This window comes from Pseudochaenichthys georgianus, chromosome 22, assembly GCF_902827115.2.
Source record: "Pseudochaenichthys georgianus chromosome 22, fPseGeo1.2, whole genome shotgun sequence".
Taxonomy (NCBI): Eukaryota; Metazoa; Chordata; class Actinopteri; order Perciformes; family Channichthyidae; genus Pseudochaenichthys; species Pseudochaenichthys georgianus.
The window spans coordinates 25515511-25541007 of record NC_047524.1 but is presented as its reverse complement, the minus strand read 5'-3'; the positions used below and the strand labels follow the sequence as shown (position 1 = coordinate 25541007).

At 42.5% G+C, this 25497-nt stretch overlaps 2 protein-coding genes across 2 annotated transcripts; both read left to right on the top strand.

Moving 5' to 3' along the window:
- LOC117467898 (tubulin beta-1 chain) lies at nucleotides 1-3649 on the top strand. The gene is made up of 7 exons (XM_034111812.2): nucleotides 1-169; nucleotides 348-456; nucleotides 990-1100; nucleotides 1348-1592; nucleotides 1680-2002; nucleotides 2204-2548; nucleotides 2886-3649. The coding sequence occupies exons 1-7, from the start codon at nucleotides 113-115 to the stop codon at nucleotides 3034-3036; spliced, it is 1341 nt and encodes a 446-aa protein (XP_033967703.1). The 5' UTR covers nucleotides 1-112; the 3' UTR covers nucleotides 3037-3649.
- Nucleotides 3650-4646: 997 nt separating this feature from the next.
- Nucleotides 4647-17130, top strand: LOC117467328 (tubulin beta-4B chain-like). Its single transcript, XM_034110893.2, has 7 exons — nucleotides 4647-4784; nucleotides 4965-5073; nucleotides 5658-5768; nucleotides 6323-6567; nucleotides 6661-6983; nucleotides 16440-16784; nucleotides 16908-17130. The coding sequence occupies exons 1-7, from the start codon at nucleotides 4728-4730 to the stop codon at nucleotides 17053-17055; spliced, it is 1338 nt and encodes a 445-aa protein (XP_033966784.1). The 5' UTR covers nucleotides 4647-4727; the 3' UTR covers nucleotides 17056-17130.
- Nucleotides 17131-25497: the final 8367 nt, after the last annotated feature.

The window sequence follows — 25497 nt, the reverse complement described above, 5'->3', positions numbered from 1 at the left end:
CAGAAGCAGAAGAAAAAGAACGCTGTTCCTGTCACACCTTATTCTCCGCTTCGTTCGCAGCTGAATCACTGCAGTCCAACAACTTAGCCTTTTTCGGTCTTTGTTCACCAAAATGAGGGAAATCGTGCACCTTCAGGCTGGCCAGTGTGGAAACCAAATTGGATCCAAGGTAAAAGCTCAGATTAAACAGTAAATTATTTCCTCCTTTATAAAGTGCGTGGATGTGTAATTTAGTTTGGGCGGGCCGGTTAGCACTTAGCAACAATGCTAATGATAGCTACCTACTCGTTAAGATAAGTCATACAGTTATCAGATGATTTGACCGTTGTTGTTTTATTCTCTTCTAGTTTTGGGAAGTCATTAGCGACGAGCATGGCATCGACCCAACCGGGTCATACCATGGGGACAGCGACCTGCAGCTGGATCGCATCAACGTGTATTACAACGAGGCTTCAGGTTAGCTTTGCTTTGCCTTGCCAAATTCTCAACTCTGCGCCACTCCTCTATGCGGAAGGATTGTTAATCGGCCTGCCGGAGCCACCTAGCGGCGGATCCCTCCGCTGGTAGCCGCAGGGAACTACAATGTGCCATGTCACTTCCTAGTTGCAATCGCAGCAGAAAAGTCAAAAAATAATTATACGGTCTCAAACAAATACTAGGTTTTCACTTATTGAAAAATCTTGTCGGCATAATTAAGTGAATAACCTTGTTTCTTTTTTTACATATTAATTTCATTTTCATGAAACGATACGCTGTTATAAGGTGTGACCGTGTGCTGTTAAACACCGGACTCGATTATCACGTCATGCATACATATATTTTTTCAAAATGCTTTTTTGCTGTGTTTGGTCATACTTCAAAACACACAGTATTTAATTCAACTACACGAAAAAGGGTAGGAAAGCGAGAAGGTCTTTTCTTGAGGAATTATTTCAGCAATGTGTGTAAATGGCTTCAGATAATAAAGCTCTTTGTGTTTGGATCACCAGGCGGAAAGTATGTCCCCCGCGCAGTGCTGGTGGACTTGGAGCCCGGCACCATGGACTCAGTGAGGTCCGGTCCCTTTGGCCAGATCTTTAGACCAGACAACTTTGTCTTTGGTAAGGATGTAAAACAATTCTTGTTTTAACTTGGGTTGATAAAGTTGCCCACTTCTGTTACATAGGGTTTTTGTTGAGTAAGTTGACAGTATCGGTAGAACTATCATTCCTTTCTTGTGTTAGTGCCTTTTGTATGCACTGCTCATTGACATTTAAATGTATTTGCAAGTATAATTCAGTCATTATTCTAATAGATCCAGGACGGCTTGCCACATGTTATAGAGTTGTGTGTTTGCATGTGACACAGGCCAGAGCGGAGCTGGTAATAACTGGGCTAAGGGTCACTACACTGAGGGAGCCGAGCTGGTGGACTCGGTCCTGGATGTGGTGAGGAAGGAGGCGGAGGGCTGCGACTGCCTGCAGGGCTTCCAGCTCACACACTCCCTGGGTGGAGGAACCGGCTCGGGCATGGGCACGCTGCTCATCAGCAAAATCCGAGAGGAGTATCCAGACCGCATCATGAACACTTTCAGCGTGGTGCCTTCGCCTAAGGTGCTTATAATACACCAAAATACATTAACTATTTTTCTCATCTTACTTCTGCTTTAATGCAACTCCTTCTCCCTCCCCCGACCTCAGGTGTCAGACACAGTGGTGGAGCCGTACAACGCCACCCTCTCCGTCCACCAGCTGGTGGAGAACACAGATGAGACCTTCTGCATTGATAATGAGGCGCTGTATGACATCTGCTTCCGCACACTGAAGCTCACCACGCCCACCTATGGAGACCTCAACCACCTCGTCTCAGCCACCATGAGCGGGGTGACCACATGTCTGCGCTTCCCCGGCCAGCTCAATGCTGATCTGAGGAAGCTGGCTGTCAACATGGTGCCCTTCCCCAGGCTGCACTTCTTCATTCCGGGCTTCGCCCCCCTGACCAGCCGAGGCGGCCAGCAGTACAGGTAGAGAGACTGTCGGATCCTCAAGTTTGAATAGAATAGAAGGAATTGTTTTCTCTTTGTACTCGGGGTAAAATGACATTTTGAGATGCTTATAGTACTATTTAAACTGTTCATTTATTACAGATTATTTTTAATTCATGCTAATCCATATGTTAATTGTTGATGCATTTAAAATATATTTGATGGTCGTTCTTCCTGCAGGTCGTTGACTGTTCCTGAGCTCACCCAGCAGATGTTCGACTCCAAGAACATGATGGCAGCCTGTGACCCGCGCCACGGCCGCTACCTCACGGTCGCCGCCATTTTCAGAGGCCGCATGTCCATGAAGGAAGTGGACGAGCAGATGTTGAATGCACAGAACAAAAACAGCAGCTACTTCGTGGAGTGGATCCCAAACAATGTGAAGACTGCCGTCTGCGACATTCCTCCCCGTGGCCTCAAGATGGCCGCCACCTTCATCGGCAACAGCACGGCCATCCAGGAGCTGTTCAAGCGCATCTCAGAGCAGTTCACCGCCATGTTCCGCCGCAAGGCCTTCCTCCACTGGTGAGTGAAATAATAATAATGATGGGACCGGGAGAAGTTACTCTACCTGTGCTGGACCTTTTTATATGTATACACAAATGATACTGTGGTAAAACTCAATTTAATTGATTATTCTGCCAAAATGTTACTAGATTAATTGTTCGAACGTTAAAAAAAAATAAGGGCTGCCCGATTTGGAAAAAATAACAATTTGCAATTATTATGACTAACAATTGTATGCATCAATGTCATTTCATAACCACAAATCTCTCCTAATACAAAAACATAAATCGGAATCTTACATTTTCTACATAAATATTGATAGTTGTATGCAGTGAGTAATATTTCCTTGTTTTAGGTACACCGGCGAGGGCATGGATGAGATGGAGTTCACAGAGGCTGAGAGCAACATGAACGACCTGGTGTCTGAGTACCAGCAGTACCAGGACGCCACCGCTGAGGAGGAGGGCGAGTTTGAAGAGGAGGGTGAATATGAAGATGGAGCCTAGATGCCCACAACAACCTTTTTCTCTCCCAATGCAACAGTTAATTAAAGTGGTCATATTATGCTTAGTTCCAGGGACCGATTTGCATTTTGTGCCTCTTCTGTGACATGTTTACATGGCTTAATGTTCAAAACGTGCTTTATTTTTCTCATTCTGCTGCTGTATTCATTTGTGATAATGTAACAGTGACCAGACCAGGGGACTAATCACTGAATGTGACAATTACTGTCTGATGTGCAGTGTTATTCTTTTGCCAAAAAAAATCATGGTTTACACTAAAAGCTACAAATAGTGTCAGGAACTTGTCTCTGTTATAATATTCCTGATGTGCTTGTAGTGGTAAATTGGGATCAAATGTGATTTTAATAAAGATGTATTATTTGGTTCCAAATGGTGTTGTTACTTTTGGCTCAACTGAATTATGACCAATGTTTTATTTACTGAACTTATGAAGTAGTCTAATTTGTTAGCTTGAATTGAAGCCAATAAGAGTGACAAAAGGGTACTCCGTAACTATCTCAAAAATTATGATTTTGAACAACATTAAAGATTCAGATCGAAGACTCATTTACTAAGTACTTTCAATACTTGTAATAAATAAAAAAAGATGAAATCACCTCTTTTTTTTTTAGCACCTTTTTAAACGGTATCAAATTAAAGTACACACATTGTCACATGCTTGAGCCTCCAAAGTAGGTCATCTAGTATTTTGTCTAAAACAAAGAAACAAGCTTATACTTTTGACCCATACATTAATTCCTTTTCGTTTAGCCTCTTGTCTTATCCAAAAAACAACCTTGAAGACAGAGGGCGTCTTTTGTCTGAAAACTCGTTTCTTATATTTCAGCCAGTGTAAATCTAGTACACAAATTACATGTATACAAGCTTACATTACTGGCCAAATGAAACCTTGTGCATCAGATAAGATGTTATTAGGCCCTCTTTCACCCGCTTGTGGTGACTAAATAGATTAATACCCCTTCCTCCATACTGACCTAGCGTGAGGGATTAGTAGAATAGCCAACTAATGCTGCTGATTTTGAGACAATGGGCCTCTGCCCTGTGTACAGACATGCAGAAGACTCCACAATGTCTCCTACATAGCAGCATTGCACACTGAGCTGTTAATCCTCCGGTTTTGTTTATTTCTGGGTGATATGTCGGCCTACCGTACTACCTCTGAAGTGTAGCCTACTAGTCACCTAATAAACACAAAACAATTATGATATTGTCATAGATACAAATTGTTAAGGTGTATATAAAGGAATTGTTTAATATTCATATTTTCATGGGTCTTTGTGTTGCCTCAATGTAGACTCTTATATATTCTTTATTTGAGCAGCAGGAAGGCTTGTGTAATAGAGAAGAAAATGAATACTAAAATGTAAGATAGGTTGTTTTTTCATTCAAACTACTAAATTAAGAATTATACATGCAAAGTATCTCTCCTGAAACGCTGTTGTGTTGTGTTACCAAGACAACCTAGCCCCCTTACCAGTCAAAACTCTAAACCAAGTTTTTCGACCAATAAGATGACTGCTGAGCTTTGAGTGACATGAATTTGGACCTATCGCGTTAATCGGCCAACAGTAGATTGATACACACCCATCCTCTCCAGTTAGTTCGTAGCTGGATCACTACAGAGTAACAACTTTGTCTTTTTCAGGCGTTTGAACGTTTTTAATTCAACCAACATGAGGGAAATCGTGCACCTACAGGCAGGCCAATGTGGAAACCAAATTGGAGCTAAAGTAAGAGTAGTTTATATTTAAAAATGAATTCTTAAATCATTCATAAAGTGCGTGGATGTTTACATTAAGGGTGGGCTGATTAGCCCAGTTAACAACAATTATAATGATAGCTACCTACTCGTTAAGCTAAGTCATGCTAGTTATCAGGTATTTTGACCGTTGTGTTCAATTCTTTTCTAGTTTTGGGAAGTGATTAGCGATGAACATGGCATCGACCCGTCCGGGACATACCATGGGGACAGCGACCTGCAGTTGGAGCGAATTAACGTGTATTTCAACGAGGCTTCAGGTTAGCTTCTCTTTGGCTGCGAGCTACATTTGGGTAATCTAGTTAAATAAAGATGTAACTAAGGTAACTCTATACAACGCGGAAGGATTGTTAATCGGCCTAACGGAGCCACCTAGCGGCGGATCCCTCCGCTGGAAGCGTCTGGAACTACAATGGGGCGCTGCTCGGCTCTCCTTTCTTAACTGTCGCAGTTTCCAGGATACGGCAAAAGTCAACAAAACCTCCAGATAATAATACTGTCCCAAATAACAAAATCGCTTTAACTTCTTATAATATTCTGTGGAGATATATTAGCAATCAGCTTTGTTTATTTAGAATTGTACTTAACTTAATCAATTAGACCTATATTTTCAGGAAACGATAAGCTTTTAATGTAATCAATTACACAAAAACAATTGTAAAAATTAATTCAGTTAACAATATGCTTTTTGCTGTGTTTGGTCATTAGTCAAAAGGCAAAATATGTTATTAAACTTAATTTAAAAGAGGAAGAAAGACAAACGGGGTGTAGCTAATAATACAATGCTTTGGGGAAAAAAACACTTAATTTAGAAAAATTAATTGTCTTGTGTTTGGATCACCAGGTGGAAAGTATGTCCCCCGGGCAGTGCTGGTGGACTTGGAGCCTGGCACCATGGACTCAGTGAGGTCCGGTCCCTTTGGCCAGATCTTTAGACCAGACAACTTTGTCTTTGGTGAGATTATGAACATTTCTTGTGTTTTATCCTGGGTTGATGAAGTTGCCATACTGTGATTAATGATAATTGAACAATTTAATTGAAAAAGAGTTCACAGAGATTAACAATAGAAAACCCCCATTTTAAATGTAACTATCATTCTTTTTAATTGCAACAAAAAAAAAAATTACATAACAAAAAATCACATAATGTTTTTAACTCAACAAGCATTTTTCTTGTGTTTTAGCAGTATATCTATGTATAGCAGTATGCTTTAATGTGTTTATACTTATCTTGATTAATGATTAATATATATATATATTATATATATGATTAATATATATATTATATATATATATGATTAATATATATATGCATATATATATATATATATATATATATATAGCTATCATAGCGTATATGTTCTGTATATTATGCAGCCCTGATCTAGTTTCACTCATAAGTCTTTAAATTAGTACCTGCAAAAGTATAATGACTTCCTTTTATAATGTAGACCCAGGATGTGTTGATACCACAGCTTTGATAGCGTTGTGTGTTTGCATGTGACACAGGCCAGAGTGGAGCTGGTAATAACTGGGCTAAGGGTCACTACACTGAGGGAGCCGAGCTGGTGGACTCGGTCCTGGATGTAGTGAGGAAGGAGGCGGAGAGCTGCGACTGCCTGCAGGGCTTCCAGCTCACACACTCCCTGGGTGGAGGAACCGGCTCGGGCATGGGCACGCTGCTCATCAGCAAAATCCGAGAGGAGTATCCAGACCGCATCATGACCACTTTCAGCGTGGTGCCTTCGCCTAAGGTGCATGTAATACACCAAAATACTCCAACATTAACTATTTACCTCATCTTACTTCTGCTTTAATGCAACTCCTTCTCCCTCCCCCGACCTCAGGTTTCAGACACAGTGGTGGAGCCGTACAACGCCACCCTCTCCGTCCACCAGCTGGTGGAGAACACAGATGAGACCTTCTGCATTGATAATGAGGCGCTGTATGACATCTGCTTTCGCACACTGAAGCTCACCACGCCCACCTATGGAGACCTCAACCACCTCGTCTCAGCCACCATGAGCGGGGTGACCACATGTCTGCGCTTCCCCGGCCAGCTCAATGCTGATCTGAGGAAACTGGCCGTCAACATGGTGCCCTTCCCCAGACTGCACTTCTTCATGCCCGGCTTCGCCCCCCTGACCAGCCGAGGCAGCCAGCAGTACAGGTAGAGAGATTGTCAGACCCTAAAGCTGTATTTTTACTGTCATTATACAGAGTTACAATAACATTTTGCAAGGGTGCTCTTGCTGTAGTAAATATCAACCAAAATATTGAATAGCTGTAATAATCATATATCCTTCATTGGTCCCGCTGCGGGGGGCTTTTACAACAGCAAAGGGATAGTGCAAATGAAAGGCAACAAATTAAATGCCTAGTATAAAATAAAGAAGCAAGCTCCAGCTTAAAAAAATCAAATATGTACACAACCATTGTAGAAAAATACCAGAATTATAAAAGTAAGTGAACGAGCGGACTGTAATAAGTAAGGGATAATGTGCAGCGAGGCGGTCATTATGGGGAAAAGAACACCCGACAGGCTTGTCAGGAGCCCGATACGAAGCGGTCAATATTAATTGAAATGCTATAGTAGGCTATTATTGATTTAAAATGACATGCATCCGCTAAGAAAAATAGTCCGTTGTTACTGTTTGAACTACGTAGCAACGGCAGGAACTGCTTCGATAGCGTTTTTGCGGACCTTTTTGATTACAGATTTGAAAACATCGTTGCTTGCTTTAAAAGTAGCACAATTCATTATGTCAAACCTTGGAAAGTATCTAGATATCCCTGCCCTAATGCCAAAGTAACGGCCCGTCTACACTACAGCGTCGAAAGCTCCAAGCTGCTCCAAGCTGCCCATTCACTTTCAATGGGGTGACGTCACGTAGCCGCGCTTTTTCGCCGAACTGAATTGTGGGTAGCAGAGCGAGGCGTCTCAGGCGTCCCAGGCGACCAGAAGTTGAACAATGTTCAACTTCTGGTCGCCTGGGACGCCGGAGTAGCTAGCGCCAGCCAATCAAATCCCGTTTCCCAAAATCTGACAGCTGAAGCGCTAGCCAATCAAACCGCGTCTAAGCTGGGAGAGATATCCCGCCGTTCATTTCTATATTTCAAAAAAAGTCGGAGGAGAAACTAACTATCGCCGTAGCGAATCACCCGGTTTTGTATGACCAGACCCTCTTCACCTACCGGGATACAAACCGGAGGAACCAGGCATGGAGGGAGGTGGCAGAGACAGTGGGGGAAACTGGTAGGTTATCGCCTGTTTGGGGAGTTTATATATATATTGCTCCCATAAAATCCCCGGGGGTTTTTGCTTTGTATGTCGGGGGCGGGAGATTCATGTGATTGGTTGTTGGCCGTGTTGCTTGAATAAAATCCCCAAGCTCCAGACACGCCCAGCTCCAAGCTATTTTTGGAGCTGTAGTGTGGACGCTCCGTGACTGGCAACTGAATATGTTTTACCGTTTGATGTCTATGTCTGGACCGTTGCGTAAAAAGGAGGGTTTCTGCCCCGTTACTTCTCCGCTGTTTTCTTGTCCCAGTTTGAGCCAAACTGTATACAGTTAAATCGACCGGACTTCTTTCTGCAGATGTGAGCGTCCTTAACAACGGTCAATAAATCCTTGACAGCGGTGTGTCTGTACTGGATTAACAACGTGTCAGGTGTTCTGAATTGAGAATCGAGTATTCAACTAAGCCAGGGATGGTCAAATGGCGGCCCCCACCTCCTCTTTTTGCGGCCCTCAGATTAATTTATAAACAACGTAATTAATAAAAAAAAATGTAAACATTTTTTTTTTCTTGTAGTACTGATACCGTCCACTAGACTCCTAGTTACGTCGCGAGCTGCGTAGATGATTTCAAATACTGCAAAATAATCTGACGCATTTGTGTGTATTGTTTCCCCGGGAAACCCTCACAAGAAACACCGGCTGTTGTTATGCCTGCTGTGACGTTAAGTTTCCTCTTGTAATTATGCCTTTACAAGCTTAAAAGTTGTTTTTATCATCTGAATTTGGCGAAACAAGTTTAATATTCTTAAAACCAAGACTTTGTTTATTTGAAATCAGATGAAAACAAACTGTCAGGGACCCTGCCGTGTTATCTATGATTACTATGCTTTTCATTCATAATTTCAGCGCGAGGGAGGGGGAGTGGTGCTGAGGAACAGCAGAGTGCGGGCTGACAGGTGTCTCAATCAATGTTTATTTATATAGCCCAATATCACAAATGTTACATTTGTCTCGGTGGTCTTCACAGTGTGTACAGAATATCAGTATGCATTGTGCGAAAAAGTACACGTCCCACCGTCCGGGACGTGTTATTTACAATATCGGACAAGTAGATCTTTCAATTGACTTGTCCGGCGGACAAGTGACGTTTTTCGCCCCGATTTATTGACAAATTATTGATAAATTCAGTTTACAAAAGGCAGAACTCCTTCGCAAATTGTCCGTGTCCGCCATTGTTCGTTTAGAAATGTTAGTTTCGGTTCTGCTTGTCGATTCCTAAGTAAATGTATCTCGCCGCTTTCTGTACAGTTAGACGGGGGCGGGGCGGAACGGGGCGGGAAGTGTAGCACAGTGGCAGGGTTGGGAAGCAAAACTTGGTTCCGAGTAGGAACAAATAACAATTGTCCGGTCCCGGGATTAATAAGAGTTGTGAGGACAGGAGGCGAGGCCGAGCCCCGCGGACTGCAGCTCTCTCATATGCTCCGTATCAGCTGATCGCTGCACGGTGCAGCTCAGCGTCTCTCTCTCTCTCTACACACAGCGGATCCGCTGCCCGTTTAACTGCCTCATCTTTGTCAAACTTTCTATGTTCTTTCTCTAACACGTAGTGAAGGTTATTAAGCGTTTTAACTCCTATGTTGTTAATATTGACCGCAATTTCTTTTATGAAGTGAAGCAGCCTCCCTGTCTGTGTCCTCGCTCTGTCCTCACATCCCCGGACCCCCAGACTCGGAGGAGCACAGGGATGTCAGTATTGTTTATGAAGCAGGGTATAGAAAGTAGCTACATTATTGAAATTAAAATACTATTTATTTACTTTTACAAACAGTGAGCAGCTGGGCAGCTGCAGCAGGTGTATTGCAGGACATGTCTTTGAGTTGTAGAAAAGCGCTAGGCCTATAGGCTATAAATATAATGTATTATTATTATTATTAGGTTATGTCCTATGTGTTGGACATGGACAGGCAGGTTGCAGTGTAACATCAGAGGACACAGGGCCAATTGTACATTCTCAAACTGCACCACTTAGAACTAACTAAACAATGCAGAGATCATTTTTATATAATTGTATTCAATAACCGTAAGAAATTCACCAGTATGAAGTGATTTGTAAATAGGATTACAGATTTGACTTAATGTTTTCATAAATATATTTTTTCCCAGTTTGTCATGGGACTTATTTTTACCCTCTCAAAGAACCGGAATCGAGAACCGAAAATAACCGGAATCGTTCAAATCCAAACGATACCCAACCCTATGTGTGATGCAGTAAAAGCTCACCGCTCACTTACGTTAGCGGTGTCCTAAAACCGTGGGAAAATGTAAAATACGATGGCGAAGAAGAAGATTCCAGTGGCCCCAATTGTTGTCCATTCTGGACAAGTGAAAAATGTATTCGGACAAGTACATTGCCAAACTCACTTGTCCATGGACAAGTACTCTCTAAAAACTTTTTCTCACACTGAGTATGACAATACGACACCCTCTGTCCTTAGACCCTCACATCGTACAAGGAAAAACTTCCGAAGAAAACCCAGTTTAAAGGGGAAAATGGGAGAAACCTCAGGGAGAGCAACAGAGGAGGGATCCCTCTCCCAGGACGGACAGACGTGCAATAGATGCCGTGTGTAAATTGAAAAGATAATACATTTGCAACATAGGTAGTCCAAATGTTTGGAAATGCATGTGTGTATAATAGGAAGATGAATCCACGAGGATATCCATCCAGGACCGATGATCCAGGACCACAGCCACGACTCAAGATCCAGCAATCGCGATCCAGGACACAGGACCGCAGGATCATCCATGACTCCGGATCCCGGTGTATATAGACACCAAAAAGAAAGAAATGTGGGGAAGCTGGGTTAATCGGAACATGAGAGTACACAGGTATAGACAGAGAGAAGGAAGAAGTAAGATGTCCCCCGACAAACTAAGCCTATATCAGCAAAACTAGGGGCTGAATCTAATCAGCCCTAACTATAAGCTTTATCAAAAAGGAAGGTCTTAAGCGCACTCTTAAAAACGGATAGGGTGTCTGCCGCCCGAACACAAACTGGAAGCTGATTCCACAAATGTGGAGCTTGATAAGAAAAGGCTCTGGCTCCCATTGTACTTTTAGAGATTCTAGGAACAACCAACAACCCTGCATTCTTGGAATGCAGGGTTGTTGGTTGTTCAGTAGGGTATAATGACAGGACAGTAGGGTATAATGAGTTATTTAAGGTAAGATGGCGCCTGCCCATTAAGGGCTTTGTGGGCGAGAAGAAGAATTTTAAATTCTATCCTGTGTTCTATAGGGAGCCAGTGTAAGGCAGCCAGAACAGGAGTAATGTGGTCCCTTTTCCTAACTCTGGTTAGTACACGAGCCGCAGCATTTTGAATCAGCTGAAGCGACTTGACTGACTTCTTGGTACTCCCTGATAATAAAGAGTTACAATAATCCAGCCTAGAAGTAACAAATGCATGGACTAGTTTTTCTGCATCGTTTTGAGGCAAGATATGCCTGATTTTTGCAATGTTACGTAGATGGAAGTAGGCGGTCCTTGAAATTGATTTTATGTGGGCGTTAAAGGATAAATCCTGATCAAATATAACACCAAGATTCCTTACAGTCTCACTGGAGGCCAAATTAATGCCATCCATAGTTAGTATATCTTTAGATAATTTGTTTCGTAGATTCTTCGGGACAAGTACAATAACTTCAGTTTTGGTCGTGTTTAACATCAAAAAGTTTAAGGTCATCCACGTTTTTAAGTCCTTAAGGCAGTCTTACATTTTATTTAGATGATTAATTTCATCAGGCTTGATTTAGTTGAGTATCATCCGCATAACAATGAAAGTGTACAGAATGATTCCTTATAATAGTGCCTAACGGAAGCATATATATTGTGAACAAAATAGGTCCGAGCACTGAGCCCTGTGGCACTCCATGGCTAACTTTGGTTTGCGTGGAAGATTCATCGTTAACACGTACAAACTGAGAGCGTTCAGATAGATAGGACCTAAACCAGCCTAAAGCAGTTCCCTGTATGCCAACTAAGTGCTCTAGTCTTTGCAATAGGATATCATGGTCGATAGTATCAAATGCAGCACTGAGATCGAGCAAAACAAGAATAGAGACAAGTCCCTTGTCTGAGGCTATTAGAATGTCATTTGTGACTTTAACCAGAGCTGTCTCTGTGCTATGATGTGTTCTAAAGCCAGACTGAAAATCTTCAAATAAATCATTGTTTTTTAAGTAATTACACAACTGTTTTGCGACCGCTTTCTCAAGAATCTTTGAGAGGAACGGAAGATTAGAAATAGGTCTATAGTTGGCTAAAACCTCTGGATCGAGGTTGTGCTTTTTAAGAAGCGGTTTTATCACTGCTACTTTGAATGATTGTGGAACATAGCCTGATAATAAAGACATTCATAATATTTAATAAAGAAGTGCTAATTAATGGAAAAACTTCCTTCAACAGCTTAGTTGGAATTGGGTCTAACATGCACGTTGATGGTTTAGAAGAGAGAATCATTGAATGTAATTGTTCAAGGTTTATGGCTGAAAAGCATTCTCGTTTACTATCTAGTGTAATATTAGAACTTACGTTTCCGGGAGCTGTTGATAACACTATACTGGTCAAAGGCAAGAGGTCATTAATTTTGTTTCTAAGAGTAACAATTGTATCGTTAAAAAAGCACATAAAATCATTACTACTGAGTGCTATGGGAATAGAAGGCTCAATCGAGCTGTGGCTCTCTGTCAGCCTGGCTACAGTGCTGAAAAAAAATCTTGCATTATTCTTATTCTCATCTATTAATGAAGAGTAGTAGGCTGCTCTCGCTTTACGCAGTGCTTTCTTATATTCATTGAGAGTAATATGCCAAATTAAACGAGATTCTTCAAGTTTAGTGGAACGCCCTATCCTTTCAAGTTGTCTAGACTTTTGCTTTATTTTGCGGGTTTCGGCATTATGCCATGGAGCTAATCTATGTTGTTTTTATTTTCTTCTTTTTCAAAGGAGCAACAGAGTCTAATTTTATTCGCAGCGCATCTATAGCACTATCAACAACATGATAAATTTGGGGTGGTGTACATTTTGTATAAGTTTCCTCCCCTACATGCAGACATGCTATCGAGTTAAGTATTGGTGGAATCTCTTCCTTAAATGTGGCTATAGCACTAACAGATAGGTTTCTGCTGCAAGAGCTTTTGACTAATGCTTTGTAGTAATTGTACTTCAAAAGTTACTAAGAAATGGTCGGATAAAGCAGGATTATGCGGTTCGACTAATAGTTGCTCAATTTCAATACCATAAATCAGAACAAGGTCGAGAGTGTGATTATAGCAGTGGGTTGGTTTATTTACACTCTGACAGAAACCAACAGAATCTAATATAGAGTTAAATGCAACAGTAAGGCTATTTTTATCATCGATACACTGTAACAAATAAGATTGGCTGCAAAGTTTTACAGGTCGGATGCGTAAGACTAAAAACGAGGCTTTCAAAGGAGGTATAATTAAATGTTGGTTTAGTATTGATAAGTAAACTTGAGTCAAAGATTGCTGCAACTCCACCTCCTCGGCCCGTGCCTTGATTGATTGATTGATTGATTGATTGATTGATTGATTGATTGATTGATTGATTGACAGGTGTCTGTGTTGACATTCCCCTTATTGTGGAATAAGGGGAATGCAGAGACAGGCTACAAGTGTTTTAGGTTCAAGTTAGACAACTAATGTCTGGGTTAGTGTTCATGACTTCATGTGTATGTCATCTAATGGTTAATCTCAATACACACACATTTTCCGTGCTTTCCAATAGTTTAAAATAGTTGTATTCCACTGTTTAATAACCTGTTCAATACAAACATGCCACTTGTAAAAATGAAATAACATTTCTGTGAACTGATATTTGTTTAGTGAGCTTATTAGAGGATGTTCCCATTTTTTGGGGATGTTCCCTTTGGTTGTAAAATGTCAATGAAGATGTCAGATTTAGTATATTTGTTAATAATTACATACAACACATGGAATTTGTGTGTGTGTGTGTTCCAAGTTAATCTGCGGCCCCCTGGTGGCCAGTACATCAATGATGTGGCCCCCACCACCATCAAAGTTGCCCATCCCTGAACTAAGCCATGTAATAACATTAGTTAATATAATAAGAACCAGTCATAAAAACAGTAGTAGCATTATAATAACAAATGTCACGTGTGAAACAAAATTAACTAGGGCTGTCAACGAAACACATTTAGAATCGCAATTTATCTGGAGACCATAACTAAATTAAAGATCTCCTATTATGCTATTTTTAGGCATATATTATGGGTCTCAGATATATACAAATATATAAAAAACATGTCTATGACGTGTTTTGCTCAAAATACCAAACAGATCATGCATTTTAGACATCCCTCATATCCCTCTATTTCAGCCCCGTTAGAGAAACACTGATTCTGGGTCCTTAGCTTGAAGAAAAATAAAAGAATTCTATGAGATACAGCTAAATGCTGCTGTGATTAAACGCCATATCATGTTCCAAACCACAACAAGGATTATTTCTGAAACAGTATGGAGCTCAAATGCTTTTTTACACTCTCTCCAGTACAGGTTAGCTCTGAGTGTTAGTGATGCTTGCTAATGTAAACAAAGACCATATTACGTCCAAAACACGTCATGCATGGTTTCTGATAGCAACGTTTCTGATAGTGCTGTGGGTCAGTAGCGTGGCGTGGGGAAAAATTTAGGGGAAGCCAATAATACGTCCTTTCTTTGGGGTCGGGGGGGTGTGGTGGTCAATGTAATAATGTAACCAGATGAGTGATTACAGCACCCGGTATCATTTTACACACATTTGTATCATACAGATGCAGGACTTACACACGCCTGTTATCTAACCGACAGGTCCGCAGGCACTCTCCAGCCGAAACTCTAATAAGCATTCATTCACAAACTAAATCAGGAGACCTTTAACGTTTTACGTCCGATTTGTTCCTTTGTTCCTCGCTGTACACAGCTCCAGTTTGGGCATTGGCCTGTCATCAGATTGTATTTGTTGTTGCTGCTGTAGCGGAAGTTTAGTACAATTATTTTTGATTAAATACTCCAAATCTCCACCCTCCATAATTGCACTTGCTTCAGTTGCTTGCTACTTTCTAACAGCGGTGAGAGTGATGCAGTGACGCTATCTATCTTCTATCGATTAGATTTATGATTAGAAAAGTAGGGTAGACATGTGGATATTATCCGACTGAACAACACGTGCATTTATCTAACAGGTTCGGTTTCCACTGACCTTATTTCGAGCTATTTTCCAAAATCCTATGGAGAAATCCCATTGCTTTTTTGTGGAGGGAAACATGAGGGAAACCGAGCGCAGCTTACTTCCGGATTTTAGGAGGCGTCACTGCAACACTAAATTGATGCGATTTGATTGGATTGTGAGGCAAGGGAAACCAGCCGCCTCTGGCTTCCCTTGGCATGGCCCTGACTAATCACAGCACAGGTTGGCAGGGGCATGACGTGAGCCTTGTCTGATTGGTCAATCCCTCAATTTTATTTCACCAAGGAAAAGAGAGAGGGTTTTATTTTGCCGATATGACGTCAAATCGGCAGCGGACCCACAGCACTATCAGAAACGTTGCTATCAGAAACAATGCCCGACTGTCTTGGACGTAATATGGTCTTTGTTTACATTAGCATCGCTAACACTCAGAGCTAACCTGTACTGGAGAGCATGTGTGTGTATAACCGGCAAGAGAGAAAGCCTTTGAGCTCCATACTGTTTCAGAAATAATCCTTGATCTAATAATCCTTGTGTTTCATCACCGCAGCATTTTAGACAGCATCTGCCAGGTCCCGCATGAGCCTCTTATTTTTATTTTTTTCAGTTTAAAAAGAAAAGAAGCGGTAACTTTTTTTTTGGCTTTATTTATACAGGTAAAAATCTCATTGAGACACAGGGTCTCATTCTCAAGAGAGACCTGTTTATACCCAGAATCAGCACTTTTGGAACTGGAAGAGAAATAGAGGGATATGAAGCATGGCTAGAATGGGTGATCTGTTTGGTATTTTGACCAAAACACATCATAGACATGTTTTTTATATATCTGAGACCTATGCTATTGCCTGAAAATAGCATGATAGGTGACCTTTAAGGCAAACAAGTCTGGCCTCAGTTTCCTTCCGTAATTCCATCGTTGATTTTTATTGTTGAATTGTGCCACAGTGAAAATGCAAACAAAGAGAGAAACTGGAACAAACTTCATGCATTGCGCTTTTACCAGTTTGTCAAGCATTTTTATTACACCAATCACACATTTTTGACACCATTGAAAACATCCCATTTACAAATGCATTTGAAATAAATCTTATTGGATGCTCTGTCTTGCCCCAGGGCGTTGACGGTTCCTGAGCTCACCCAGCAGATGTTCGACTCCAAGAACATGATGGCAGCCTGCGACCCGCGCCACGGCCGCTACCTCACGGTAGCCGCCATCTTCAGAGGCCGCATGTCCATGAAGGAAGTGGACGAGCAGATGTTGAATGTGCAGAACAAGAACAGCAGCTATTTCGTTGAGTGGATCCCAAACAACGTGAAGACTGCCGTCTGCGACATTCCTCCCCGTGGCCTCAAGATGGCCGCCACCTTCATCGGCAACAGCACGGCCATCCAGGAGCTGTTCAAGCGCATCTCAGAGCAGTTCACCGCCATGTTCCGCCGCAAGGCCTTCCTCCACTGGTGAGTGATAGAGGGTTGACGGATTGATCACCTTACATTTTTTTTCAAGATGAATGGTTTGGCCAAATAAATGTCAAGAAAGATTGAAAGTTATATGCAGTGATTAATATTTCCTTGTTTCAGGTACACCGGCGAGGGCATGGATGAGATGGAGTTCACAGAGGCTGAGAGCAACATGAACGACCTGGTGTCTGAGTACCAGCAGTACCAGGATGCCACCGCTGAGGAGGAGGGCGAGTTTGAAGATGAAGGCGAAGAGGAGCTGGCCTAGAAGCCGAGCCCAAACGCATCATTGTAGAATTATTGACAATTGGATTTTAATCAATAAAACTACAGTTTCAAATAATCGCACAGTAGTTCCTCTGAATGTCGCACAATGATAACAGTTCTTGTCCATTCTTGTCCAGCCTTGTTTTTGCCTTGTATTCTGTTCTTCCTTCCTGCTTTGGATACCAATGTTTTTATCTTGTCTTGTGTGTTCTGTTCACTCTTTTTCAAGATGCAAGGTTTATTTGTTATGAAAGAGAACCTAACAGTGACCAGTTCAAGGCACTGAACTTGACAAATCCTGTTTGATATGAAGATTAATTGTTTTGAAGGAACTGATCACTGTTACAATATTCCTAGTGTGCGTGTACTGGGAGGTTATTACAACAAATGTTGAGATGAATTTTAAGAAAAGAGTTGTGATTTGGTGCTACATTGTGTTTCTGAACTGAACTATGACCAATGTTTTGTTTACTGAAATGTAATGCTCTTATTTATTAGTGTTCAGCGACTATCTAAATAACCAACAATCTAGTTGTTGAGAGGCAAAATGCAGGGATTTCTGTCCGACACGCTTTGTCCATATATATAAGCACAGTCCAAGTAATTTAGTAATCCAGTTAATTGATTCCCGGTGAAAGATGATATAAGGCAGTAGGTGTTGTTATGTTAAGATGAGTTGTTTAATGCGGTGATAAGTGCCCTCAACAGAAATTAAATGCTCCCCGAACTCTACGCACACACACGCACCTACACACTGTACAAAATGCACCTACAGCTCCTAAAGCATATAATATCAGGCTACAGCCATTTTATTATGTGAAGCACTAAATGGTTTTAGACAAATATCGACTGTTTGTTTGTAGATATCTACTAAACTAAAGCATACAAATAAAGAGAGTAATGTAGGCCTGTTATACTGAGTGATATATATTATACACACTGCTCTGCTTTCTGCAGGACCTCACAGCTGTTCTCACTGTAAACATCACGTCTGATTCAAGCAGTTAATAAAATAATATCCAGGGGATGCATGCAGAGCTGTCATTGGCTGAGATAAGTCTGGCCGTGCATCACGACTCTTTGAAACATCACTGTTGTCGGAAATGCATCCGCGGAGGAGCTGTGGAGGACCCATCATTGTATCCTCGATCATAGTTCCTCCAGAGAGCCTCCTCAACGCTCGGTCCTCGAAGTGCATTTAGAGAAATTAGATGTCCTTCAACATTATTTCCGGGTAACTACCGGAGGACCGAGGAGTCGAGGAGGGGTAATTAGTTAAATGAGAAAGGGCCCAGGTCATTTGGTTCTCGAGTCCTCCATTTTGGCTTTAAGCACAACTGAACAATTTAGGAATAAACGGGGCCCCGCTATCCATGTTTTCTTACCTTAACGGTCGGCATCTACATAGCTAAATGGATGCGACATACAACATTAGACGACATGACGCTGGAGCCAGATAAACTATATTATTGGGTTAGTGCATCTGTCAAAATGTAGTTGTTGACGATATAATGTGGTTTATGTTGATGAATCCAACCGGCTCTCCTAGCTAACATTGAGCAAGTGACACATTTGCTACTGCAAGTATTCAAATCACGCATCAAAAGCTTCATCCACAAATATCCATTGTAAATACGCCCACATCAGACAAAGTTAATGATATTAGGTTAAATAATGAATGAGGAATTCAAAATAATAGGAAAGCAAGGTGAGATAATAAAATAAAAAAATTATTGTAAGTCATGAAAATTAGATAGTAAGACAATGATTTTAGATGCGTTGTCATTATTTTGTTTATAGTTTCTCATAATAATGACTTACAGACTTAGTGGCAGAAATAGGCTTCCATACATGTCACAGCGACCATTTGACTCATAGCATCACAGAAAATGACAAATGGCAGGTTTCTGTAAGACTGGGCAACATAACAAGTCCAAATGCACATAACACTGGCTAGGTGTGGTTCATAATCTTACTTATCCATTTATATCTATGCATATGAAGATTATACTCTTGTGATATTTATGCAAATGCAACGATAGAAGCATCCTATGCAAAGTGTCTGTCCATCCAAAGCAGATCCCTTTTGTCACATTAACAGATAACTGCTTTACTCTTCTCTAACCCTGATAAAGCTCACTTCCAGTGCATCCGGAAAGTATTCATACCCCTTCACCGTTATGTTACATCAAAATGGATTAAATTCATTTTTTCCTCAACATTCCACACACAATACCCCATAATTACAAAGTGAATACGTTTTTAAAGAATTTGTTGCAAATGTGTTTAAAATAATCAAATGAAATATATAATTATATGTTTCTATAACTTGATTGGAGTCCACCAATAAATCATTCAATTGATTGGACATGACTTGGAAAGGAACACATCTATCTAGATAAGGTCCCACTGTTGACAGTGCATATAAGAGCACAAACCAAGTCATGAGGTCCAAGGAATTGTATGTAGACCTCAGAGACAGGATTGTATCAAGGCACAGATCTGGGGAAGGGTACAGAAATGTTTATGCAGCATTGAAGGTCCCAACGAGCACAGTGATCTCCATTATTCTCAAATGGAAGATGTTTGAAACCACCAGGGCTCTTCCTAGAGCTGGCCGCCCAAACCAAACTGAGCAATTGGGGAGAAGGGCCTTAGGCAGAAAGGTGACCAAGAAGTTTGAACCCGATGGTCAGTCTGTCACGGCCTGCTCCCTCACTCACCTATTTTCTGCATTAGTATTTCTCAGTCACCTGGTAGTCACCCTGTTTCTCTCTCACTGTCACGATTCTCATGTTATGTCACGTTTGTAGTTTTGTCTGTGTTGGTGTTTTTCTTGTCTTTGGGTTTTATTGTGTAAAGTGTTCACCCCCCGTTTCCTGCCTGTCTGCTTTCTGTCTGATTCCCTCCCTGATTACCCGATTGTGTTCACCTGTTGTCCTTGTGTTTCTCCTCCCCTGCCCAGCTGTGTCTTGTTATGTGATTACCCTTCTGTGTATTTAGGCTGCAGTCGGATAGTTTAAAAATCAGCTCCTAAGTTCTAACCCTATCGTCTATTCCTTGACCTCTGAGTGAAACGTCACGGGGTTAAGGGATAGTGGATAGTGGATAGGAGAATTCAAAAGGACTTAGGAGAAGAGACTGCGGTACTTTAGAAAATCCGAATGCACTTTCACTATCCGACGTGTTTATGATGCGCCAGCGGACGTCATTGTGTGCGTCTGCTGCTGTGGGGAAACTATGGAAACCACAGTTTTCTATACAGCGGACTACAACATGGATGTTTAATAAGAACGAGGGACTGCTGTTGTGACGACCCCTCCCCCCTTCTGCCTGGCTGTGCTCCCTGCCTTGCTGTCTTCTGGCAGGTACTGGGAGTGTCGTCCTGTTTGTGCCCGCCCATCTAGAGGCGGAGCCACCAGAAGGCATAAAGGTTTCCCAGCTGCAAGGATCAATCTCTCTGATTCAGATCCTGGCATGCTGCAGCAACCTCAGCCTACAGCCTGTGTTAGGTTTGATGCACCCTCCAACATGCTACAACACCCTTCCACACACTCACACACTGCTCACACTACTGACAGTCTGATTCTTACCACATTATACATCAGAGGTGTTCTTCAACAATCTGTTAAATAAATATATATTTGGCATTAAACTCTGTGTGGCCTCCCTGTTTGTTCCAGCCTTTGGAAGGTTGTAACAAGTGGGGGCTCGTCCGAGATCACTTCCGGTGCTGGATAAAGGACATGATGACCTACTTCAGTCAGGGAGTGTTCACACAGCTGGTTGGTTGACTCTGAGTTTTGTAGGGGAAAATAGGTCAGGTTGATCTTACTCTGTCTAAGTAACTGGTCTTACTCACAGTTGTGTTTCTGTCCAAGGCAAGCTATGTTTTCCGGTATTGCTGTTTTGTGTTAAAGGCTGTCAAATGTTTGGAACCCTTATTCCTGTTAGGTATAAGCAATGAGAGACACAAGCTGTCTCCATTGAACCTTTTTTTGTTTTTGTTTGTTATTTTTGTGTAGTAAGTGGCTAGAGCATTTGCTCGGGTGCACTCCATGACTGCCTAGGTGATTTTCAATTGCTGAGAATTAACCGGGTCACTGGGCTTTTGTGCTTAAAATCCTACCACAATTCTACACGAAGACTAGGGGTGAGTGAGTCAGTAAGCATTTGGTAAGGCAGTTAGCCAGAGGAGTGGGGTCTCCATATGTAAAACTGTCTTTCACTATCAGTACTGCTGGAAAAACCTTGCCTTGGTCGGTAAACAGTTAAATGGCTTCTATTGAAGATTTTGTTGAGTCCCCAAATGAGGATTTGTTGGGTACTTATAAAAAAGATCAGCTTTTGAGAGTGGCTGACCATTACGGTCTTGAACTTCCCAAAAAGTTGAATAAAGAGGAGTTGTTGGTAGAAATAAAGGCACAGTTAGTGGAAAAAAGTGTTTTGTCTGTCTTTCTGGGGCCTACCTCCCAACAGTCAATTGAGTCAGGTAATGTTTCAGGTGTGGCTCCAGTCCTGTCTGGACTTGGGGTTGGACTGTCATTTAAAGAACAGAAGGAGCTTCTAATGCTACATTTGGAACGTGATGTGGAGATAGAAAAGTTGAGACAAAATGCCCGTCTTCAGGAAGCAGAGATCGCTCAAGTTCAGGTTAGACAAAAACTAGACTTGGAGCGCTACAGATTGGAGCTGATGAGTGAAGGTAAGCTTCCAGCTGAGACCAGGAGAGCTGCAGAGACTGCAAATCAAGCATTTGATATTGCTGTTAATTTGAGGATAGTTCCGAGGTTCAACGAAAAGGACCCAGACATTTTCTTTGTTATTTGAGCGTCTAGCTGAGGCACGAGACTGGTCTAATGTTGAGCGCACCCTTCTGCTTCAGTGTGTCTTCACTGGAAAGGCCCAGGAGGCTTTCGCTGCCATGACTGCTGAAGACAGTAGCAATTACCAGTTGGTGAAAGCTGCTGTACTTCAGGCATTTGAGTTAGTACCTGAAGCATATCGACAGCGCTTTAGGTTACTCAGAAAAGAGAAGCAGTCACATATGGAGTTTGCTCGTGATTTAACCACTAGTTTCAACCGTTGGTGTGTTTCCTCACAAGTAAAAACTCTGGAAGATCTGCAGGAGCTTATCTTGCTTGAGCAATTCAAAGGTACCTTGCCTGACCGTGTTGTTACCTACATTAATGAGCAGAAAGTAAACTTAGTTTCAGAGGCAGCCAAGCTGGCAGATGAGTTTACTCTGACCCATAAGGTGTTTTTTGGCGACAGCCGTAGTCGTGGAGATGCGGGATACAAAGAGAGTAGTGCGGGGGCTCACTTCAGTAAAGGTGTTTCAGAAGGAAAAGATAAGTTTCCAGCTAGGATTGACCATGGGAATCGGGGTAAGTTTGACCCTAATCGAGTCTGTAATTACTGTCTTAATAAAGGACACTGGAGAAACGATTGTCCTGAGTGGAAGAGAAAGTCCAGGCCTGGGCCTGTGTCGGCAAAAGCGTCTGGGGCTGTAGCATCGTTACGTGCAGTAGAAAGGGAAAATGTCATTGTGGCTGTGCGGAAACACACTCGGTCCTCCTTATCTGAATCGGTAATTCAGGCTCTTGTCAGTGAACATGAGGAGATAGACCCTGGTTATAAAGCTTTTGTGTCTGATGGTTTTGTTTCACTGGTCGGGAGTAAAGAGAAAGTACCGGTAAAGATATTAAGGGACTCAGGGGCGTTGGACTCGTTTATTGTTGGTTCTGTGTTACCTTTCTCTCCTAAAACAGACACCGGTTCCAGTGTTGAGGTCCGGGGGATGGGATTAACCGTCTTCTCTGCTCCACAGCATAAACTAACATTAGTCTCCAGTCTGCTGCAAGGGGAAGTGGTCATGGGAGTGCGTCCTTCTCTGCCTATGGGGGGCATACAGATCATCTTGGGAAATGACCTGGCTGGTGATCGGGTATGGCCTGAGTCTCCAATCTCCCAGGTAGAAGGTGCTAAGTTCCCCAAAACCACTTCTGTGATGCCTGCCAGCGGCGCAGTAACACGTGCTGCCAGCCGTATTGTTTGTGACCTTACAAAAGATAAGAAAAAACAATCTGTATTTCCTGTGCCTACCTTTCCTTTGCCTTTGTCTTGTAGTGACCTTGGGAAAGAGCAAAAGAACGATCCCACCCTGCAGGCTCTGTACAGCCAAGTTCTACCGGATGAGGAGTTCAGAAGTGCAGCCCGTGGTTATTTTCTCCAGGACGGTTTGTTGGTGAGAAAGTGGGTTCCCCAGGGAGATTGTTTTATGGGTGAGGAAGTTGTGCAAGTTGTGTTACCCAGTAAGTTAAGACTCACTGTGCTTCAGACTGCTCATGATGGCATTGCAGGTCATCTCGGTGTGAAGAAAACATATAATCGGGTTGGCCGTTATTTTTACTGGCCACTTCTGAAGAAAGACATTGCTGCTTTCATTAAAACTTGCAACACTTGTCAGTTGACTGGCAAACCAAATCAGGTCATTAAACCTGCGCCTCTGTATCCAATTCCAGTTGTTGGTAATCCATTTGAGCATCTGATTGTAGATTGTGTTGGACCATTACCACGCTCCAATGCAGGGAACAACTTTTTGCTTACAGTCATGTGTCAGGCTACACGTTATCCTGCTGCCTATCCCCTTAGGAATATCACCACCAGGTCAGTTGTAAAAGCGCTGACACAATTTATAACTATTTTTGGTCTCCCGAAGATCATCCAGTCAGATCAGGGGACTAACTTCACTTCAAAGTTGTTTGCCGAGGTGTTACAGCAGTTGAATATCAAACATTCACAGTCAAGTGCCTATCATCCTCAGAGCCAGGGAGCACTTGAGAGGTTCCACCAATCCTTGAAGTCTCTCCTCCGTTCATATTGTACGGAGTTGGAAGGTGACTGGGAAGAAGGGTTACCCTGGTTGATGCTGGCGGCAAGGGAGGTTTCACAGGGGAGTTTGGGTTTTAGCCCTAATTACCTGGTTTTGGGTCACAATGTAAGGGGCCCGTTGGCCACCCTACACGAGGATTGGCAAGCCAAGAAGGCCCCGTCAAGTTTGATAGACTATGTCCATGGTTTCAAACACCGCTTGTATCGGGCTAATCAAATGGCAAGAGAAAAGCTACAGTCTGCTCAAACTAAAATGAAAAGCCTCTATGATCGACGTGCAGAACTTTGTGAGTTGAGTCCTGGGGATCAGGTTTTAGCACTGCTGCCTGTAGTTGGCGCCCCGTTTCATGCCAAGTTCTCTGGCCCTTATACAGTGTCCAAGAAGTTGTCAGACCTCAACTATTTGATAGCGACCCCTGACCGGAAGAAGTCGGTGCAGTTTTGCCATATAAACTTGCTAAAACCGTATTTTTCCCGTAAACCTGTGCCAGGTGTGGTTTGTTCTGTTTCCTCAGATGCTGCAGTGGTGACAGTGGGTCACCCGTCACCATCTCTGGATGTGGGGGCAGGGGTTAAGGTTGAAGAGGAGTATTCCCCAGATGATGGTCTGTTGAGAGGACGGCTTAAGAATTCGGAGTCACTGGCTAATCTGGGTGGAATGCTGGGTCATTTAACCGAACCGCGGCGCACAGAGTTGGTCGATCTAGTTAAAAACTACCCCTGCCTGTTTGGAGACACTCCATCTCGCACCCACCTTATAGAACACGATATTGAGGTGGGTGATGCTAAACCGGTACGACAGCGTTTTTACCGCATGTCTCCGGACAAACGAGAGCATTTAGAGGCAGAAGTTAAGTATATGCTGGAGAATAACATTGCTGAGCCGTGTGCTTCTAGTTGGTCTTCTCCTTGTTTGCTGGTTACGAAACCAGATGGTACATTTAGACCATGTACTGATCTCCGCAAGGTGAATTTAGTGACCAAACCTGACTCGTTTCCACTCCCTCGCATGGAGGACTGTGTGGACCAGGTCGGTTCTGCTAAGTTTGTCAGTAAATTTGACCTGCTAAAGGGTTACTGGCAGGTCCCGTTAACGGCAAGAGCTCGGGAGATCGTCTCATTTATCACGTCCAGTGGGTTGTACTCATACACCGTAATGCCATTTGGGTTACGAAATGCCCCAGCCACGTTTCAACGCCTGATGAACCAGGTGGTGTCAGGTCTTGCTGGCTGTGCTGTGTATCTGGATGATGTTGTGGTATACAGTGACACTTGGAAGGAACATCTCCAACACATTAATGCGCTGTTTGAACGTCTTGCCTGGGCTTGTCTGACCGTTAACTTGGCAAAGTGTGAGTTTGCTAAGGCAACGGTCACCTACCTGGGTAAAGTAGTTGGCCAAGGACAGGTTAAGCCAGTGAGGGCAAAGGTGCTGGCAATTGACCGGTTCCCTGTTCCCACAACCAGAAAAGAACTCTCTCGTTTTCTGGGCATGGTGGGGTACTATCGTGGGTTCTGTCAGAATTTCTCTACGGTGGTTGCGCCCCTC

Coding starts and splice junctions, on each gene's coding strand:
- LOC117467898 (XM_034111812.2), top strand. CDS start 113: ATGAGGGAAATCGTGCACCTTCAGGCTGGCCAGTGTGGAAACCAAATT. Junction 457..989: donor GTATTACAACGAGGCTTCAG/GTTAGCTTTGCT, acceptor TTGGATCACCAG/GCGGAAAGTATGTCCCCCGC. Junction 1,593..1,679: donor GCGTGGTGCCTTCGCCTAAG/GTGCTTATAATA, acceptor CCCCGACCTCAG/GTGTCAGACACAGTGGTGGA.
- LOC117467328 (XM_034110893.2), top strand. CDS start 4,728: ATGAGGGAAATCGTGCACCTACAGGCAGGCCAATGTGGAAACCAAATT. Junction 4,785..4,964: donor GAAACCAAATTGGAGCTAAA/GTAAGAGTAGTT, acceptor ATTCTTTTCTAG/TTTTGGGAAGTGATTAGCGA. Junction 6,984..16,439: donor CGAGGCAGCCAGCAGTACAG/GTAGAGAGATTG, acceptor GTCTTGCCCCAG/GGCGTTGACGGTTCCTGAGC.